Source organism: Homarus americanus, unplaced genomic scaffold (assembly GCF_018991925.1).
Source record: "Homarus americanus isolate GMGI-L3 unplaced genomic scaffold, GMGI_Hamer_2.0 scaffold51859, whole genome shotgun sequence".
NCBI lineage: Eukaryota > Metazoa > Arthropoda > Malacostraca > Decapoda > Nephropidae > Homarus > Homarus americanus.
The window spans coordinates 17,431,828-17,454,343 of NW_024711292.1; the positions used below are offsets into that span (position 1 = coordinate 17,431,828).

Sequence of the window (22,516 nt, forward strand, 5' to 3'; positions counted from 1 at the left end):
TGAAACGAATGATCTTGACACATGTATTAAATTTAATATTCCTTTAGAAAACAAAATCATCAAATAGAAAAACCGGTTTTACTACTACGACTCGGTGTTGCTGCACACCATAGAGAACATGTCTTTCTTGCTTCTGTTTCTACTCATCACCTCCCTGCTGACCACCTGAGCTCGGATGTAGCCTTCCCTCCTCTCCTGGCTGTACACGTGACTGCTGGCCTCGCTCACTTGCTGTACACAACGCTCTATACTCTGGGTGTACGAGGGCCAGGCAGGGACATGCATGGGGTTGTCCAGGAAAGCTCTGACTTGAACATTGGTGAGGCTGCAGGTAAGAAGGGGCTCACTGCCAGCCTGGATGTTATCCAGATCTATGAGATCAGTGAGGGTCTTGGCACCTAGATTGACTTCAGGAGTCTTCCTGACCCTGAAGGAATCGTCACCAACTGATTCGTCATGCCCAGATCCTCTCATAAGTTTCATATCCAAGATCTTTTTGACTGCCACTCTTCTCTCCTCCTCATCCTTACTGCAGAGCATTGTCTGCAGAACTGCCTCGGGATGAGCATACCAGGAAGATCTCCTCACAGTCTGCTCCACAATCTGAACAACCTTCCTTGGCTGACTCCTCAGGAGCTCAAGCTGGAAGAGAACATGCCTCGGACCTTCGGAGAACAATGACTTGACCTTGGTGTTGAACCAATTTGGCAAGTAGACACTCACGATGAATTGGACAATAAGTCTCAGGTTGTGAAGCTGGTTCCCTTTCAGTTTATGATGAGCGACCCAAATTCTGCAGAACCTGAGAGCCGTTGTGAGCCACCTAGAATGTGAGACTGGACCTATCTGCAGGTAAGCAAGTCTATCAGGCATGACCCCAGTTTTGATGGTACTGCAAATCATGTAACCAGAGTACTGGTCAGTACTCAGGTCGTCAATGACAGTATGTGCAAGCTCAACGAGTGGAGGGCCAACTGTGATTTTTTCAAAGCTCGGATTTATTTCTAACTCAGTGGCAGAGTCCAGCATCTTGCCAAGAGGACCAGACCATCTGTTGTTTGAAAGAGTCTTGCCATCCAGCTCCTGGATCACATGTCTGAGTGGCAACTCATTGGTGTGGAGGTCACAAACAATCCAGACCAGCTTCCTCCCAATCTTCCGCTCTATCCACTGTATGACCCCCCCTTGCCACCCTGTGTTCGTGTTGGTGCTGTCCCCTCCAATGGCCTGCAGGGTCTGGTCTACGTTCCTCTCTCTGAGCCAGTTCACAATGTTATCTGCCACTATCTCAGCTGGTTTCCTGATGTCATATTTCTCTGGAGTGAAATGCCACAAATACTTCCCTCCTGGTTCACTGCAGCAGGAGTAGTGTTCCTCCTTCACCATGGCAGGGAACAACTTGTCAGAATCTCCAACTTTCATGAACACTTTAGTGTCATCCCTTCTCCCATCAAAGAACAAACAATTGATTCCATTTTCTCTTATCCCCTTATCAAACTCCTCTTCTAGGTTACTGACAAGTTTCTCCTGAGCTCTCCTTACTTTGTTATGATCTATCACCAGGTGAACATCATCAGGTGTTATCAAACCACCGTCAATCCAGGCAGCTGTTGCTATCTCTGCAGTTTCTCTGAGACCAGTGTGGTGTCGCATGCTGGCCAGAGCTATGCTCGGGATATCTTTCCTATTTCGAATCTTATGCCCGGAAGGTTTGGGATCATTATTTTCTGGGTTAGGGACAAAGTCACCATTCTCCTGGTCAGCACTCGGATCAGCCATGGGAAGTCATTAAACTCTGAATCAGCTTGACTCCAATCATCGGCCTTTTTTACCTCACCCTGGGCCTTCTCAAGTCTCTTTTCCTCGGCAACTCTTCTCCTCTTCTGTCTCTCTGTGGCAGCCTCCTGTCTCTTGGACTCCGGAATATCTTGGCTAGAAATCATGAGAGCCCCTATACTGCCAGTCTTCTCTCTCTGTGCTTTGACAAATGCCAGTTCGATCACAGGAATCTTCAGTTCACGCTTGCAAATACAGGAGATGTGGGCCTCGGATTTACAGTCACGATCGCATCCAAACTCAGGACAGAGAACAATTGGGCACTTGCAAGTAATTATGTCAAATAACTGGTCCAGTTGCTTGGCAAAGCTGTCCTTAACTGCAAGTTTTCCTCTCCCAAAAGAGATATCTCTTGTCTTTTCCCAACTGGCTAGCAGTCTCTCACTAATCTTCTTCTGACTTGTTATGACTGGAGGCTTGAACTGAGCGTTAGCCAGAGTGTACTGTGCCAAGACAGCTTTGGTCATATCACTGGCAATGTCTTTGTTTGTGTAAGTTCTTTGGTTCTTTTCACTGATTTGCCTGATTAAACACCGTATCTCAAAGCATCTCTCAATGTAGGCAACTCCGACTTCAGGAGCTCTCTCCCAGACCCAAGATAGTGACTGAGAGGCTGGATTTTTGGTTCCTCGTCCTGACACAAGCAGCCATCGCAAATATTATCAACTTATAAATGCATCAGAATCTGAAACAGAAAAAAAATATTGTTAGTTGGGTTGTTAAAGAATGAAGTCAGAAAGCAATGTTCACTATTTAATTGTAATGCACTAATGCAGCTGTACGTTAGATTTTCGATAAATTTCACGCTAAAATTTACCTAGCAAAAGGTTGCAAAATATTGAAACTGAAATTATTTTCTGTTTATATACACTAAAATCTACCAAAAAAGTGATGGGCCATTAGTTTTAGCTGATCTTCCCTCCTATGACACACCCTACTGCGGTAAGGTCTCATGAACAGCCCTCATCTCTAGAGGACCATTGTCTTCTTAAGATTTTGAAATTTGGATTTTTGTCAATGAAAGCAAACCATACGATTTTGATTCTTTTCAGAAGCTACAGTCAGTACATTATAATAGCATTATTACAGTTAATAGTGTGACCCAACTCACTTTCATGTTTACATACTACCGAATTATCTTGCCATCTCTTATGACACGTTAAATTTAGTTAACTTAGCAGATACGTCCTTCCCTGTCTGGCCATCATACACTTTATGATAATCATTACACAGTATTGTGTAAACACTAGGTTTACCCTAACTTTATAATTTTTGGTGAACATTAACAAGATTTTTAGAAACATCGTTGGGATAACTGAACACTACTGTATGGTGTTATGTTCTTTGGGTAACTTAATTATGAAGAAGTTTGTGGGTAGATTGTAAGATTTTTGAAGTTTTGTTGGTGACTGTTTATGAATAGTTGGAGCATTGATAATATGGTAATATTGTGCTTTAACCACGCTCAGTGTCTTATCTCAAAACAAACTGGATCATCCCTAGCTTGAGAGGAGGACTGAAAGCCTTTGTACACATGAATAAAATAAGTACACTATGGAATACTGGCTGCGGGTGGAAAAAGCCTTCGTGGAGCAGCACCGTTATACAGCAGTAGAAGGTTTATATAAGTGATGAACACTTGTATGAAAAAATATTTTGATCAAAGACCTACAAGATATTCAACAAATAGCCAAAGAGGATTCTTACGACCAGTAGAGTTGATGGTGAAGGTGGAAGAGATCCAGCAGTAGGTGTTAATGGGCTTGGGGGCGTCTCTTTGACCTTCCAGACATTGGATCGTTTCCCCTACATAACTGGTGGCGGTGACAAGGGCGCAGCTAATGAAACAGAAGGCGGAGGTCCAGCGGTAATGAAGGCGGAAGATCTGCGAGTCCACGAGGGTGTGTGAGTAGCGGACCTTCACGAGCCCTCCCAAAGCTACCAACACCGGTAACACCATCCTGTAGGAGCCATGTGTTCTTAGTACAAACATCCTCACTTTAAATCATAACGTACTCTTGGAAATGAAGTACTCACAGCCTAACCAAGAATATAATTTTCAAAATAAGGCAATTAGAAGCTGAAGACTTCCAGATATATCTGAATCATTAGGTGTGACATTAGAATATATGAGAGTCGTGCAGTCAGTTCCCCAAAGTGCAGAAAGTAACTATAACTTTCTAATTTTTCTGCCAAATAATCCCAGGATAGCATATACTATAGAAACTCTTCAAACCTTACAAAAAATATTCTACATTATTCAGCAACTACACCGGGCAAACTTACAAAGACTGTTAAACTGACAGAGTGACAAACTGACAAACACAGTTCAACTAACAACTACTAACAAATTGACAAAAACTGACAAAGACTGATAACTGACAAAGATTTAAACTGACAAATACTGAAAAAGACTGTTAAACTGATAAAGACTTTTAAACTGACAAAGACTGACAAATTGACAAAGACTTTTAAACTGAGAGAGTGAAAAACTGACAAATTGACAAAGACTGACAAACTGACAAATAATGAAAATTTGAGAAAACTGAAAACCTGACAAAGAATGACATGGACTGCTAACTGATAATGAAATACAAACTGAAAAACACTAACAAATGACAGACTGTTAACTGACAAAGACTGGAAAAAAAATGATACACATACAAAGAGTTGGATGGGTGAACAGAGAGTTTCTCTGTCATATCCTGTCGGGAAATAGAAACGTGAGGGATAGAACTAATGATTGCGTCGGTTGATAGAGCTGTGGGAGGTGTCCTGCTCCCATAATGGCACCCTCACTACTCCTCTACTGGCACCCTCACTACTCCCCTAATGGCACCGTCACCACTCCTCTACTGGCACCCTCACTACTCCTCTACTGGCACCCTCACTACTCCACTACTGGCACCCTCAATACTCCTCTACTGGCACCCTCAATACTCCTCTACTGGCACCCTTACTACTCCCCTAATGGCACCCTCACTACTCCTCAACTGGCACCCTCACTACTCCCCTACTGGCACCCCCTCCTACTCCCTCAACTGCACTCTACTGGCACCCTCACTACTCCCTCTACTGGCACCTCAATACTCCCGCTCACTAGCACCTGCTGGCACCCTCCTCTACTACTCCTCTACTGGCACCGCTCACTCCACTCTGACTACCCTCACTGGCACCCTCCTCTACTGGCACCGGCCACTACTCACTCTACCCTCTACTGGCACCCTCACTACTCCCCAGCACCCCACCACTCCCTCTACTGGCACCCCTCAATACTCCTCTACTGGCACCCCACTACTCCCCTACTGGCACTCTTACTACTTACTGGCACCTCACTACTCCTCACTGGCACCCTCATTACTCCTTAGCACTTCACTATTCCTCCACTGGCACCGTCACTACTCCCATACTGGCACCCTCACTACTCCCTCTACTGGGCACCCCCACACTACTCCCTCTCCTCACTGGCACCCTCACTACTCCTCTAATGGCACCCTCACTACTCCTCAACTGGCATCCTCACTATTCCTCTACTGGCACCCTCACTACTCCCCTACTGGCACCCTCACTACTCCTCTACTGACACTCACACTACTCCTCTACTGACACTCACACTACTCCTCTACTGACACTCACACTGCTCCTCTATGACACTCACACTGCTCCTCTACTGACATTCACACTGTTCCTCTACTAACACTCACATTGAACCTTTACTGACACTCACACTGCTCCTCTACTGACACACACACACTGCTCCTCTACCGACAATCACACTGCTCCTCTACTGACACTACACTGCTCCTTCTACTGACACACTCACACTGCTCCTCTCTACTGACACTCACACTGCCTCTACTGACACTCACACTGCTACTCTACTGACACTTACACTGGTCCTGTATTGACACTCACAGTACTCATCTACTGGCACTCCACTTGCTTCCTCTACTGACACTCACACTGCCTCTACTGACACCACAATGCTCCCTCACTTCCCCACTGACACCACGATGCACCTCTATTGACAACTCACACTACTCCCCACTGGCACTCACACACTACTCCTCTACTGACACTCACAATACCCTCTACTCTCCTATACTGGTACTCACACTGCTCCTCTACTGACACTACAATGCTCCTCTACTCTCCTCTACTGACACTTACACTGGTCCTCTACTGACACTCACACACTACCCCCATTGACACTCACACTGCACGCAAACAATGCTCCTCTACTCTCCTCTAATGACACTTACACTGCTCCTCTACTGACACTCACACTGTTCCTCTACTGACACTCACACTGCGCCGCTAGTGATACTCACACTGCTTCTCTACTGACACTCACACTGCTCCTCTATTGACACTAGCACTGCTCTTCTACTGACACTCACACTGTTCCTCTACTGACACTCACACTGCTCTTCTACTGACACTCACACTGTTCCTCTACTGACACTCACACTGCTCCTCTACTGACACTCACACTACTCCTCTACTGACAATCACACTGCTCCTCTACTGACACTCACACTACTCCTCTACTGACACTCACACAGCTCCTCTAATGACACTCACACTACTCCTCTACTGACACTCACACTGCTCCTCTACTGACACTTACACTGCTCCTCTACTGACACTCACACTGCTCCTCTACTGACACTCACACTACTCCTCTACTGACACTCACACTGCTCCTCTACTAATACTCACAATGCTCCCCTACTGAAACTCACACTACTCCTCTAGTGACACTTACACTGCTCCTCTAATGGCACTCACACTGTTCCTCCACTGACAGTCACACTGCTCCTCTACTGACACTCACAATGCTCCTCTACTCTCCTCTACTGACATTTACACTGCTCCTCCACTGACACTCACACTACTACTCTATTGACATTCACACTGCTCCTCTACTGACACTCACACTACTCATCAACTGGCACTCACATTACTCCGCTACTGACATTCACACTGCTTCTCTACTGACACTCGCACTGCTCCTCTACCGACACTCACACTGCTCTTCTACTGACACTCACACTACTCCTCTACTGACACTCACACTACTCCTCTACTGACACTCACACTACGCCGCAACTGACACTCACACTGCTGCTCTACTGACACACACAGCTCCTCTACTGACACTCACACTGCTCCTCTACTGACACTCCCACACTGTCTCTACTGACACTCACACTACCCCTACTGACACTCACACTACGCCACCAACTGACACTCCACTGCTCCTCTACTGACACACACAGCTCCTCTACGGCCCTCCCACACTGCTCCTCTACTGACACCTCCTCTACTGACACTCACACTGCTCCTCTACTGCACTCACACTACGCCACAACACCTCACACTGCTGCTCACCACTCACAGCTCCTCTACTGACACTCACACTGCTCCTCTACTGAGCACTCACACTACTCCTCCGCTGACACTCCACACACCTCCCTCTACACTCCCACTACTCCTCCTACAGACACTCACACTGCTTCTCTACTCACACTGCTCCTCTACTCTCCACTGCTTCTCTGCCACTCACATTCCCTCTACTCCTGCTCCTCTACTGGCACTTGTCCCCCACTGACACTCACACTGCTCCTCTACTGACACTCACACTACTCCTCTACTGAGACTCACACTGTTCCTCTACTGACAATCACACTGCTCCTCTATTGACACTCACGCTACTCCTCTACTGACACTCACACTGCTTCTCTACTGACACTCACACTGCTCCTCTACTGACACTCACACAGCTCCTCTAATGACACTCGCACTACTCCTCTGATGACACTAGCACTGCTCTTCTTCTGACACTCACACTACTCCTCTACTGACACTCACACTGCTTCTCTACTGACACTCACACTGCTTCTCTACTGACACTCACACTGCTCCTCTACTGACACTCACACTGCTCCTCTACTAATACTCACAATGCTCCTCTATTGAAACTCACACTACTCCTCTAGTGACACTTACACTGCTCCTCTAATGGCACTCACACTGTTCCTCTAATGACACTCAAACTGCTCCTCTACTGACACTCACAATGCTCCTCTACTCTCCTCTACTGACATTTACACTGCTCCTCTACTGACACTCACACTACTACTCTATTGACATTCACACTGCTCCTCTACTGACACTCACACTACTCATCAACTGGCACTCACATTACTCCGCTACTGACATTCACACTGCTTCTCTACTGACACTCGCACTGCTCCTCTACTGACACTCACACTGTTCCTCTACTGACAATCACACTACTCCTCTAGTGACACTCACGCTACTCCTCTACTGACACTCACACTGCTTCTCTACTGACACTCACACTGCTCCTCTACTGACACTCACACTGCTCCTCTACTGACACTCACACTGCTTCTCTACTGACACTCACACTGCTCCTCTTCTGACACTCACACAACTCCTCTACTGAGACTCACACTGTTCCTCTACTGACCTCACACTGCCCCTCTGTGGCCTCATACTACTCCTCTACTGACACTCACCTGCTTCTCTACATGACATCCACTGCTCCTCTACTGACACTCACATTGCTCCCTACTGACACTCCTGCTCCTCTGCTGGCCTCCACACTGCTCCTCTACCCAGCATTCACACTGCTTCTCTGACACTCACACTGCTCCTCTACTGACACTCACACTACTCCTCTACTGACACTCACACTGCTCCTCTACTGACACTCACACTGCTCCTCTACTGACACTCACACTGCTCCTCTACTGGCACTCACACTGCTCCTCTACTGAAAGTCACTCTGTTCCTCTACTGACACTCACACTACTCCTCTACTGACATTCGCACTACTCCTATACTGTCAATCACACTACTCCTCGACTGACACTCACACAACTTCTCTACTGACACTCACACTTTCCTCTACTGATGCTCACACTGCTTCTCTACTGACACTCACACTGCTCCTCTACTGAAACTCACACTGCTCCTCTACTGACACTCACACTGCTCCTCTACTGACGCTCACACTGCTCCTCTACTGACACTCACACTGCTCCTCTAATGACACTCACACTACTCCTCTACTGACAGTCACACTGCTCCTCTACTGACACTCACACTGCTCCTCTACTGCACTCACACTATACCGATAAGACGAATTCTTTACTAATTGATGAAAACCCTTATTGTGAGCTTAGAAAAGATCCCCTGGAAAATGTTAATAAGTTATCTAATTCTAAAATGAAGGAGTTATTGAAAATGAACCCAGATCTCATCAAACAGTTCTCATAAATCAATCCCATTTTACCATATATATATATGGATTGATCAAAACATATAAGCCTAACAATCCTTTACGTCTTATCGTAAGTTTTGTTGGTTCTGTTACTTAAAATTTTTCCAAGTTTTTGGTTAGGATGCTTCCCCTTCTCACAGGCCAGATATCTAATTGGCATATACATAACAGCAGTGATTTAATTGATAAACTCAAGAAACACAAATGAACCATGTGAGTTTATAAGTTTTGGTGTCAATTCACTTTTCAGTAGAGTATACCATTGAATGACCTGCTTTAATTCCTTAAAGATAAATTGCATCTGTTAGATTTGACTATTGAACATGACATATTTCTCCAATTAATAGAGTTATGCGTTACTGACAAAGATTTTAGGGCAAATGGAAAGTCTTACAAACAAATATTTGGCCTGAGCATGGGTAATTGTCTTTTTGTTCCTTTAGCCTGTATTAATATGGAGTTTTTTGAAGCTACTCGTACATTACTACTCAACATAAGTGATTTTTGTCCTCCATGGTATTGACATATAGATGATGTTCTTTGTCTTTGGCCTAGAAACAGTGACCCACTGGAATTTTTGGACAAGCTTAATGATCTTGTCCCTAGTATTACCTTCAAAATTGAAAGATAATGAAATGGATCTCTTAATTTTTTTTATATGCTTATTGTGACCGCCACAATAGGATAAACTAGAAAAGAGAGAGAGAGTCTACAATGAACTTTGCTGAGGTTTTAAATGTGAAACAGATGGACCTAGCCTTGGGGCTGACTAACTCGCTCCCTGTGTAGTTCACAAGATAGTGTCTAGCTGTCCAGTATGTGTATATGTATAAATAAATAAATAAATAAATAAATAAAAGTAAATTAATAAATAAAAAATAAAAATAATAAATAATAAAATAAATAAATATTGAAGTGATAACTGTGGTAACTTTATGAGATGTACTTATTACCACCATGCTATTGTACTATTCCAGATGATACTAAATGTTACATAATACTTCCTTGAGATAAATGTATAGTATATATCAGGTGCCTCAAAGAGAGCTCAGGTTCTCAACTGGCTCAGCTATGTTAATATTGTTATTATTAGCCACTCTATATCCGTATTTTTCTGGCTAAATAAAATGTTTCAATTCAATTCAATTCAATTCAATTCAACAAGTCAGGGAGCTAATAAGTCCTACATTAGACCCGAAAAACGTAAGTTTTTATTTGGTTTAACACCCTACTCTACTCAAATATATCATATGTAGTTGTTAATAGTGAAGGAACGTACGATTGAATTAATTATCTCATATGTAACATATGTAATTTGTACTCTGCAGGATTTGACCGAATAAAGAACAATCGAGTCCTATGTGCAAGGGTTTCATTGTTCCACAGTCGCTCATCGGGCGGTTCCAGTCAAAACGTGGGTCCTACAGTTTACCGATATACAGTAGTCTACTGAGAACTGGCGAGTAGCTCGACCGTCGACTGACCTTCAGCGTGCTCTTCCCTCTGGCACCCGACACACCCTGGAGCGCCACAGCAGGAGAGAGGGGACGCCTTTGTGTGAATTTGTGAATCATCGACTAAAGTGTGATGCCTATAATATAATATAATAATAGTTAACCCCAGCGAAAAGTGGGTTGAGTGTGTGTATAGCACTCGTATTTGTACGTAGAGAAGGGTGACACCTCTGTATGTGGGTTCAGTGTCAGAAAGGACTGGTCTCGGTGCCAAAATTGTTTGTATGGGAGCTTGGGAGTGTTATCACTCATTCCGGAATGGCACGCCGCCTGCGTACACGTGCGTACACGCGGAAGAGGTAGTGTTCAAAGTGTACAGCCAGACTGGATCACCAATTGTAAATAAAATTTAAGAACGAGTGAGTTGCCCTTTCTATTAGAAAATAGTAGTTGTGACAGTTAAGTAACGTTGTGAGTAAGGATACAGTAGTGCTTGTGGCATCAGTTTTATGATCTTAGCAGTTGTGTAATGATCTCTACACTGATTGTGGTTCTTCTGTTGTCGTGTTAGTGGGACAACGCTCGTGCTTATTGCACGCGTTTATATTACTTCAGTTGTATGACATCGATTATATGAACTTCAGTTGTATGACATCGCTTATATAACTTCAGTTGTATGACATCGCTTATATGACTCCAGTTGTATGACATCGCTTGTATGACATCACTTGTATGACCTCAGTTATATGAAATCGTTATAAACGAGCAGGTGTTTCAGTTGAAGAGTGCTCCCTCTTAACCGAACGTCTCTATAACTTTCCACCAAAAGAGCCATATCGAGTTCACTGTGCCGCTAGTCATGGAAGGGAACAAGGCAGAGGAGTTAAGCCTAGCCAGCATAGAAGACCTGGAGACCCTGAACGACAGAGATGCTAACCGGTCACTCGCACAGCCAGGGCGAAGTGGAGAAACCCCTTCACCCGAGAGAAGGATGCAACCAACAGGCCGGTTGAATAGGGTAATTGGGAGTTATCAGCAGACGCTCACCCAATTGACGGCAATGATGCAGAATATGAAAGCTCATATGGAGCAACTGCAGACTTTAGGCGATATGGAGGACTTTGGTGAGATGCTGTCAGTACCAGGAGGAAAGCCTTTTCTGGAACGGAGTGAGGGAATGACAGCCGCAACGAGGTTTCCACGAGACACATTGTCAACCGCCGGAACTAGGAGTGTTTAGCTGCTACACCTCGACACCCACCCAAGGAGGGTTCCCAACACTCAGCGCCTCAGATTCGGGAACATCTCATCAGGGGGAGAGGGAACATGTTTCCACCCGTCATACCCACTTTCCGGAAGCAGAGACACCAACAGGAACCCAGGAGAAGGAAAACCAAGTACAAGATATACAGCCCAGGACGGATGGAAGGGAGGCCATTGGACATTATGCTACCAACCCAGAGACTGGAGAGTTAATGGGCACTATGAGGCTTCCCCAGAGGCCGATGCCAAGGTTCAGCGGAGGGACTTGTGACGAGTATTGGGAATTCAAGCATGCCTCCCAAAGCCACATTGGGGAGGCGCCCATACCCTATGCACTAAAATTGGAAACACTTCTCTCGGCCTATACCGGCCGTGCTAAGAAATCCCTAAGAGCGTGCCTGCAAATAGAAGACCCCAGGGCAGGATACGAACAAGCTCTAGCCTTGCTAGAAGACCGCTATGGCAACAAGCAAGCCAACATCCAAGAACTAGTAGGCAAGGTCCTACGTGGCCCAGCCGTGAGAACAGATGACATTAAAGGACTTCTGGAGCTCGTGGACGATCTGGGAAATTGCGTAAACAACTTAAAGGTACTGGGAAAACTGCACGAAATTGACACGTACGAATCACTGAATACTTTGGCTAAGAGATTCACGGGAAAGATCAGGGAGCGATACGAGGATAGAGCATATGGCTATGAAAGGGGACACAGGAATTCTCCAGGGGTCGAGTGGATGAAGGATTTTGTTCTGGAGATGCTAGACAGGACAAGGAGGGCTTCGAGGGGACTAAGACAAGAAGAGCCGAGCGGGAGACGAACAGGCTCACACCCATACCCTTCCTCATCAGAAACGAGACCTGTGGGCCTAGTGACTTCGGGAAGAGAGGAGGTTAGAGGAAGGGACGACTGCACTTGCCCGTTGTGCCCTGGATATCACCCTCTGCAGAGATGCCAAGCATTCCTCAACATGTCGACTGGAGCGCGAACTTCACTCGAACGTGAAGAACTTCGCTGTTTCGCCTGCTTAGATCGCGCTCACCGGATGGCCGAGTGCATCCAGAAGACAAGGTGTGGCATAGATGGCTGCTATAGCTTCCACTCGAATCTCCTGCAATTCTCGAGAAATTCTATGTGCAATAACACACCAAACCGGGACGAGCCATCAAGAAAGGAACTCAGCCAGTTTTCAAGGGATGAAAAGAGCTTCCACCATGGATGCATACCAGACAGAAGTGTCGCCCGACCACAAGCGGCAGAAGCTAGATGACTGTCAACTCAAGGCCATCATGTCAGCACCGAAATCAACGACCAGTGGAGCTAGGCCATGGAAACCCGAATCCAGCTCGAGAGTTATGGAGAAAAGGGCTGGAAACAGGCAGGTTGCACCGTTGACCACAAACCGAGAAAACCCGTATAAATGGGCCAGAGATACTTACGATCGAGAAAATAACCAGTGTGAGGGGCCCGAAGATTACACCATATGACTAGCAGATCAAGGGAGAGTTGCACTCCCCATATTAAAGGTCAAGGTCGGGAAGATAATGCGAGAAACGAATACAACAGTGATCACCGGAGCACTCTTGGACTCAGGCAACAACAGGTCTTACTGCACCGGGAGCCCAACCAACCTACTACGAATAACAGAGAATTCTGTTTCAATATCCATACGCACGACCCTGAAGGAGACGAGGAGCGTGAAGACCAAAGAGATCGATCTGAAGGTGACCTGCCTTCTTCACTGGAAGCATCGGTTGCGGACACCAGAGCTATTGCCAAGTGGAGGCACCTCAAAGGAACCACACCACTCCACGCACCGAAAAGAGTGGATCTCCTGATAGGGTTAGATTACCACAAGCCGTAACACTATTAGAAGTAAGGACTAGGGAGAACGGAGAGCCGTTCGCGGTGTGCACACTTCTAGGATGGGCCATACACGACCAGATTGGACCTGCAATAAGTAACCACCTAGCAATACACCACCTCATCTCAGAAAAGCCGCTGAGCCTGGAGACTCGTTTAGAGAAACAGGTCAGACACTTCTGGGAATGTGACTCAGCCTACTGCAATGAAAACCCCATCTCTGTTGAAGAGAGAAGAGTCCTGGTGCTGTGGTCAACTTCAGTGACGAGGGTGGACGGGCACTATCAACTTTCCATACCGGTCCATCATGAAGAGTGGGGACTCCCGAATAACAAGAAACTAGCTGAGCAACGGTTAGCAAGCTTGAAGAAAAGTCTCCTGAAAGACCCAGACCTTCATCAAAGATATCGAGAAGAGATGCAAAACCTGATCAACAAGGGACACGCTGAGAGAGTCCCACACCGTGAGCTTACCATTGTGCCGGGGAAAACCTGGTATCTCCCACATCACCCAGTATTGAACCAAAATAAGCCCAGGAAGTTGAGAATAGTTTTTGACTGTGCAACAACGTATGAGTCAGTGTCCCTGAACAGCCAAGTGATGCAAGGGCCAGACCGCAACAACAAATTAATGGGAGTCCTCTTTAGGTTCCGACAAGAAAGGGTGGCACTTATGGCTGATATCTAGGTTATGTTCCACCAGGTATGAGTACTGCCTGAGCATCCTGTAGTGGACAGACGACCAACTATCGGGAAACCCGGTCACTTACCAGATGAAGGTACATCTCTTCGGGGGATTGAAGAGCCCATCAGGTGCTGGATATGTACTATGACGAACATTCCAAGACCACGGGCAAAGGCTCCATGAAGAAATTAAGAAAGCAAGTCGCAACTTCTATGTCGACGATCTGCTTCTTTCAGTAGCATCACCAGGGAAGGCGACGATAGTCACTCACCAACTGAGGCAGTTGATGAAGAAAGGCGGGTTCAGACTTACAAAATGGATCTGCAACCACAAAGGGGCCCCCAGAGCAGTCCCACAAACGGAAAGAGCCATGAAAGTGAAAGAAGTACTTTTGAAGGATGACAGGCTCTCAGCTGAGTGAGCATTGGGAATCATGTGGGATCTAGAGAATGACGAACTCGCAGTCCGAGTCCAGATCGCGACGAAATCGCGGACAAAACGAGGTCTCCTGAGTATGGTCAGCTCCATATCCAACCCATTAGGAATCATCACTCCGAGCACCATATGAGCCAAAATCATATTCCAGGACGAGTGCAGGCGAGGCTTCGGGTGGGATTAGCAAATGACCAAACACAACAGAGCCGCTTGGCGGCAGTGGCTAAATGAACTTCCCCACTTGTTTCAAGTACGCATCCCTCGACGTTACCACCCTGAATGCGCAAATCCAATTACTATGGTACAACTGCACCGCTTCTGTGACACCTCCCAGCAAGCATACTGGGCTGTATCCTACCTCAGGATCACAAGTGGAGACGGAGCCCACTCAACCTTCTTTGTGTGTGGCAGAGCCAAGCTAGCTCCTCTGAAACAGCAAACCATACCAAGGCTCGAGCTATGTGCGGCAGTGTTGGCGACCATAGCAGACAAACAACTGAGAGAAGAACTAGAATTACATATCGGCAGATCAGTGTTCTGGACAGACATCATGGTCACCCTTCAATACATACGAAACACTGAACGGCGCTTCCATACCATTGTGGCAAACCGAATTGTAACGATAAATGAGAATTCCGACGCGGAACAATGACGACACATGAGCTTCAACCAAAATCCAGCTGATGATGCCAGTTGTGAACGGCATGGGGCAGAATTGAACAAGGATTGCAGATGGATTCAGGGACCCCGTTTCTCCTGTTGGGAGAAAACAATTGGCCAAAGAGCCCAAAGCCAATTCCTAACCTTGCAGATGAAGACCCGGAGGTAAAAGGAGATACAACAGTACTGGTAACGAGCACTGACCAGGGGGAGAGTTCCCTAAAAAATGCTATGGGCAAGGTATTCCTCGTGGCATTAGCTACTGAAAGGTGTGGCGTGGCTAAGGAGGTTCATACAGTGGCGCTTCAGCGATCCAAAGGAAGAACGTCACCAAGAAGATCGACTGAAGATCAGCGAGTTGGATGAGGCAAGATTAGCTGTCTTGCATCTGATACAAAGGGAAGGTTTTCCCCACGAGATGGAGGTACTGGAACGAGGACACACCGTCAGGACTGGTGACGTAAGGAGACTGGAACCTTACCTGGGTGCAGACTGCCTGATCAGAGAAGGCAGCCGACTGAAGCGTGCTGCTCTCCATCAAGACCAAAAGAACCCCATACTGTTACCCATGGACAAAAAACCCACAGAACTTATCGTACAAGAGGTACACTCGGAAACCATATTCTCTAGCCCACCTGGGTCGGTGCTGGAGGTTAGTACAGTGTCCTTTCTGGACGGGGCCCACTCTAGCTATCACGAGGCAACACACGCACGAACACACACAGTCATAGTACAGCTGTATAGATGACATTATGTATAAATATTGTATATGGCATTTTATACTCTGCATTATCTTCATTATATATGAACACGAAGAAAAATTACCATAGGTTGTAGTTACGAAAGTATGAATGGAAATAAACACTTCCAAACCACCCATGACTCCACACAACGTGTGTGTGTGTGTGTGTGTGTGCCAGACCACGATGCTTCCACCACACCCCATCTATAACTTTTATTTTCCCTTCATTCGCATAACTATATGAAAAATCGCGTTTAATTTAACTACATATTTCAAAAACCTTAAATTACATGTGGATCAGTCACTGCTCATTTGCCTCACTTATAGTGTAATACTTTGACCATCCCACCTGGGCACATGGAGGCCCACGGTAACTCTCACGGGGTAACATACACACGAACGAACAAGTTATGATATGAACCCTTCCAGGCTTCACTATCATTATCATGTTATGTTCATCGTGCTCTGTATCTTGGTAACTAGTCATAGTATCAATATATGAGTGTTATTAGTATAATATTGTAACTTTTGCCCTACAGTTATTGTTGTAAATCATGGACAGGAAGGATACATAAATTGTAATATCAAGTGTATGGTTCGCTCAAAGCCACCCCAAGTCAGAAGGCGTCACATAAAGTTACACTGTGTGTGTGTGTGTGTGTGTGTTCCGTAACATTAAGCTTCATCCTTAGTGTAGGTTATGCATCTAAGCTACTGTGCCGAGTAGCAACCTTGTAAATAAGCTACTGTGCCGAGTAGCATTTATATATATAATTACGTGGCAACACTGCACGTGTTATGTGGCAACATTGCCCCGAGGCTGCCATATGGCAAGGCAGTCTCAGTCTGACTGTGTGAGCCGTGCATGGCAAACGCTAGTCACCACTTGTATTTCTCTCATCCATAATAAACGGACTTCAGTGTTACCCGGTGTTTCCCTACCCATCACTGCATTCTTCGGGGAACACTTGTAACCATCACTTAGTAGGTAAGATGTTTCATAAAGAGGTTTCTCCCATTCGTCATTGTGAGCATCGTCCCAGAGCACATTGTTTCCATCAAAACCATGGTTCATCCTTATTTCCCTTCTTCCGTGTAACTATATCCATATGGCTAAGTGCTTGCTTTTCATTTCTTTATTTACCAAAATAATGTGGATCAGTTACTCGTTATTTAACACATACATGAACTTAGAGCATCAAGATTGTTTTGTAGGCATGACAATTGGTTAATTGAAACCCCAAAAATATTTTTCACATTTATTATGCATAAACATTGTAAACATATCTATGTGATTATTGTAGTATATAACATATATTTAATGTCTGGACAGATTCCCAAGAGTTATGCATATTAATGCATAGATTTTGTAAGCATACTTATGTGAAGTGAGGTAAAACCACATAGTAAAATACCTGGACAAATTCCCGAGAGTTAGGATTCGAAGTCTATGTGGCCCCAACGAGGTTACACCAGAGAGCTAACTCCCCCGCCACCCCCTACAAGGCACCGTCGAGGGCGGAGATTTAATTCTTGACCACAGGTTAATACCGTGTCCAACCTCCATCTGCAGCTATAACTTCATGCAATCTGGTGGGCATGGAATCTACCAGATTGCTGCAGATGTTCGGCCTCCTCCTTATTCCCTCCCACACATTATGTGCGTGTCTCCTCACTGCCTCCCTTGTTTTCTCCTCAACATCCCATTCAACAACCATATGCGCCCATAGATTTTCTATTGGATTACAATCGGCTCCTTTAGGGGGCCAGTCCAATAGAATAATCTGCGGGTGCGCCTCAAACCAACGCTTGACTGCCTGACTTGTATGTATTGGACTGCTGTCTTGCACCATCCATTTAGGCTGGACACAGACTCATTCATCAACGCCATGACGAGGTTCACATCCCGCAGAGGACCTCCCAAGCGCATCAGATCCAACAATGGAACCAACATGATTGGAGCGAACAGAGAACTTCAGGAGGCGGTGAGTAAGTGGAAGAGCAATGACAATGTTAGGAACACACTCTTGCAGAGACAAATAGAATGGGAGTTCAACCCTCCTATTGCCTCTCACATGGGTGGAGTATGGGAGCGTCAGATCCGCACGGTGAAGACGGTTCTCCAGGTGGTGATCGGCACACAGTAACTAGACGACGAGCGACTCAATACCCTGTTCTGTGCCGTGGAAGAGATCGTCAATGGAAGGCCCATCACCCAAGTATCCGACGACCCGACAGACCTAGAGGCACTCACGCCGTTTCACCTATTGTAAATGCACGCAGGAACCCTGCCCACTGTAGGCGATCATTCCATAGCAGAAGTGTACCGACGAAAATGGAAGCATGCCCAATTCATTGCAGACCAGTTCTGGAAGAGGTGGGTGAAGGAATATCTCCTGACACTCAGGCGGCGACAGAAGCACTTCTGGGCGCACCGCAACTTCCGCACTGGGGACATCGTCATCGTATCTGGACATCCTCTCCCAAGGAGCACATGGTTGCTAGGAAGGGTATTGGAGGCGGTACCGGGTGATGACGGCATGGTGCGGCGTGCAAAAAAGATGAAAACGAAGGACTCAGTGTTAATACGTCCAGTGACAAAGCTCTGCCTATTGGAGGAAGTCAGAGAGTGAGACTCCCGGCAGACAATGGTTTTCGAGCAAGCTCGACAGGGGGAGTCTTACCGCCACAGTAGGATAACCTAGAAGAGAGAGAGAGGGGGATAGAGAGATAGAGAAAGGGAGACAGGAGAGAGAGAGACAGAGAGAGAGAGAGAGAGAGAGAGAGAGAGAGAGAGAGAGAGAGAGAGAGAGAGAGAGAGAGTTTACAACGAACTTTGCTGAGGTGTTAAATGTGAAACAGATGGTCCTCGCCTTGGGGCTGACTCACTCGCTCCCTGTGGGGTTCAGTAGACAGTTTCTATCCGTCTAGTGAGCTAGCACGTAAGTTTTTATATGGTGTAACACCCTACTCTACTCAAATATATCATATGTAGTTGTTAATAGTGAAGGAACGTACGAGTGAATTCCTGTGTGTCTTCTCGTGCTGTGTATCTTCTCTTGCTGTATGTCTCCTCCCGTGTGTCTTCTCCTCCTGTGTGACTTCTCGTGCTGTGTATCTTCTCTTGCTGTATGTCTCCTCCCGTGTGTCTTCTCCTCCTGTGTGACTTCTCGTGCTGTGTATCTTCTCTTGCTGTATGTCTCCTCCCGTGTGTCTTCTCCTCCTGTGTGACTTCTCGTGCTGTGTATCTTCTCCTCCTGTGTGTCTTCTCTTGCTGTGTGTCTCCTCCCGTGTGTCTTCTCCTCCTGTGTGTCTTCTCTTGCTGTGTGTCTCCTCCTGTGTGTCTTCTCTTGCTGTGTCATCTGCTTTTGCTGTAACATATGTAATTTGTACTCTGCAGGTTTTGACCGAATAAAGAATAATCGAATCCTACGTGCAAACGTCTCATTATCCCATAGTCGCTCATCGGGCGGTTACACTTATCAAGAGAAATGGTCCCAACTATAAATTTAGGATGTACAGAAAGCCTACACAGGTAGACAGTTTCATACATTTTTATCGAGTCACCATTCTGCTATGTTTTTGAGATGTTTGAGAATTTGTGACCCTGAATCTATTGAAGAAGAACTGTAACACATTCAGTTCATTGCACAAAAACTTGGCTACCCTTCATTGTTTGTTGATCGCTGTCATAAAAGGGCTAAAATTCCCTTTATTGTGCACATACTAGGCAAGTTAGTTCAATCTCTTAAATTACTAAACATTAATGTTGTTTTTAAGTATGACTCAACTATTACTAGTATGTTTATTAAGAACAGCTCAACCTTGAATGTAAATGGAAGTGTTTACTGTGTTCCATGTAGCAATTGTAATGGAAATTTTGTTGGTCAGACTGGGAAAGCATTACAACTTAGAATAAAACAACACAAGTATAATACTACAACAGCATCTGAAATCAGTGCACTTTTCGTTCATATTAGGAACAATAATCATCCCATGGATTGAGAAAACAGTGTAGAAGTGTTTAAATCAACTTGTGTCACAGAAAGACTGATTAGGGAAATGAATTATATAAACCTTAGTGATGGTCAGTACAAAACTGATAATATGTTACATGAATTTATTTGTCAGTGGCCCAAGGTTAAAAATGCTTTGAAAGCATTTGACGTAGATGTAGGGTAGATGGTTACAGTGTGTTTTTCGTCCTGAAGTAATGCTGTATTTCTAAATGAGTTTATTCATAATCGTTGGGATGACCGTTTCTGACGAGAAAGACATTTAGCTAAATTGAATAAAGATAAATATAATAATTATTTCAAACATGAGCACGTTGGAAGTTTATAAGAAATTTTATACATGAATTAACTGTTAAACTCTGGTAGCAAATTGACGCTTTCGGAGGACGCATTTAATATATACTTATTTTTACTCAAAATAAGGCATACTAAGACAAGATATATATATATATATATATATATATATATATATATATATATATATATATATATATATATATATATATATATATATATATATATATATATATTGTTACGACCGTGTCGTATTTTTTCTATTTTTTTTATATATAACATGCTCCCATGTTCCATATTATTCCTGTAATGATGTGTTAAATTTACTATTATATATTCTAGTCACCTTACCCTGTGCTGTTAAGGTTTTAACTGTCATTATTTGTTCAAGCCCATCTTATTTCTTTATTTTGTATTGTAACCAGCATTCTTTGTTCTCTAACGACCATCTGCATCGTTAAACGACCCACCGGCGGGTCGCGTGGCGGGAGCCGACCTTATATATAGGACCCACCAACTGACTTGAGTCAGTTCAGTCCTCTTGTCATACAGTCCACATGCTTTGAGTGACACTCGTCACTTATTCTTAATTTATTTGTGTTGTTCCTGTCGCCACCAATGTGGTATATCTATGTGAGTACCTATTTATGTCTCTGTTTGTGTCCATCAGTATTTGCTTAGTTGTATTCAAGTAATTCAGTGTTGTTTCATGTTAGTTAATTTCAGTGATAGTTTTTATATGTTTATGCAGTGTTAACGTAATCCAATGCTTTATTTTTAATCTTTTGATGTTTCGATGTTTTGTATCACTTGTGTCTTAAAAGTTTCGATGGTGAATCAATTTGTTGTGACAGCCTACGAGGCTCTTTATTGTGTTAATATTTAATCAATTAAATTCTTAAAGGTTTACTTTATTTATTTTTATTCTTTTAATTTACTTCACTTTTTGTGTGGTTACGCCTAGAACCTGGATATTTAAGTAAATTAAGAGACGGCGTAACTATATATATATATATATATATATATATATATATATATATATATATATATATATATATATATACTTAGCGCGGAGTGTGTTGCCTCTAAATACACGTTCGTTTTGATCATAGCACGTCAGTCAACATACTGTACGTCACAAGATATCATCCGGCACCACCCTGCTTTCTATCCACACCTTTGTTACGACGCTAGTAACAGCCACACCCCGTCACACACTCGTCACACTCAGTCACCTGTCCCTCATAAAATAAATATTATGTTGTTGGTATAAATTATAATGTAGGATAACCCACACGTTCACCTGGTCAGGTGAGGCCCATCCTTGACCTTCATTATGCAGTCGTTTGTGACCACCAAACATTATACTACTACAGAACCTTGACATCTGGTACTGTATACTGAAAACTTGTTTAAGGACGATGATCAGAAATTTTATAAACCCCCTTGTTGATGGGAATGGAATTTCACTTTTTTTAAATAATTTGACTAACCTTGAGTTTCTCACAAGACTCTCAGGAGTTGGGATTGACTGGTCGTTGTTGAATGTTGCTGGTTAAGTGGAAGCTCTTGGTGGATCGTCAGTCGGACGGGCACTGGTTGGCTGCTCCCTGGTGGGCAAGTGGCGCGTCACCTCTTTCATTTACGTCACAAGTTTTCCATGAAAATGTGGTTTCTTATGAGGACATTTCAGATAATTCCTCATCCGAACTGAGAAAGTTGATACACGGGTAGGGCAAACAATTTTCTTGAAGGATACTTCGAGGACTTATCAGAACCAAAGAGATACTAAAAAAAACAAAATTAATCACTGACTTTAATTCTGTAGCTACGACAACTAGCGATGAGTAGAGCAGTGAGGTTTACGTCACATCCGGAGAGATTGTGGTGGTCTTCCCATGATATATGACAACCACTACTCCCTCACTCTTAGCTCTCTTTCACCAACTTAACCAC

The 22,516-nt window shown here is 44.6% G+C and overlaps 2 protein-coding genes across 2 annotated transcripts in view; one reads left to right on the plus strand and one right to left on the minus strand.

Annotated features, from left to right (window-relative positions):
- LOC121854258 (innexin shaking-B-like) overlaps window positions 1-22,208 on the minus strand; it is a 34,574-nt gene extending 12,366 nt beyond the window's left edge. The window contains exons 1-2 of the mRNA XM_042348839.1: window positions 22,054-22,208; window positions 3,544-3,797 (exon numbers count right to left, since the gene is read on the minus strand). Of these exons, the coding sequence (XP_042204773.1) occupies window positions 3,544-3,796 (253 nt within the window). The 5' untranslated portion in view covers window position 3,797; window positions 22,054-22,208. The remainder of the gene's footprint in view (window positions 1-3,543; window positions 3,798-22,053) is intronic.
- Window positions 15,147-15,500, plus strand: LOC121857064. The gene has a single exon (XM_042352959.1). The coding sequence runs from the start codon at window positions 15,147-15,149 to the stop codon at window positions 15,498-15,500; it is 354 nt and encodes a 117-aa protein (XP_042208893.1).
- Window positions 22,209-22,516: the final 308 nt, after the last annotated feature.

Bases quoted from the DNA above. Each gene is read 5' to 3' on its own strand.
- LOC121857064 (XM_042352959.1), top strand. From the start codon at position 15,147: ATGGTACAACTGCACCGCTTCTGTGACACCTCCCAGCAAGCATACTGG.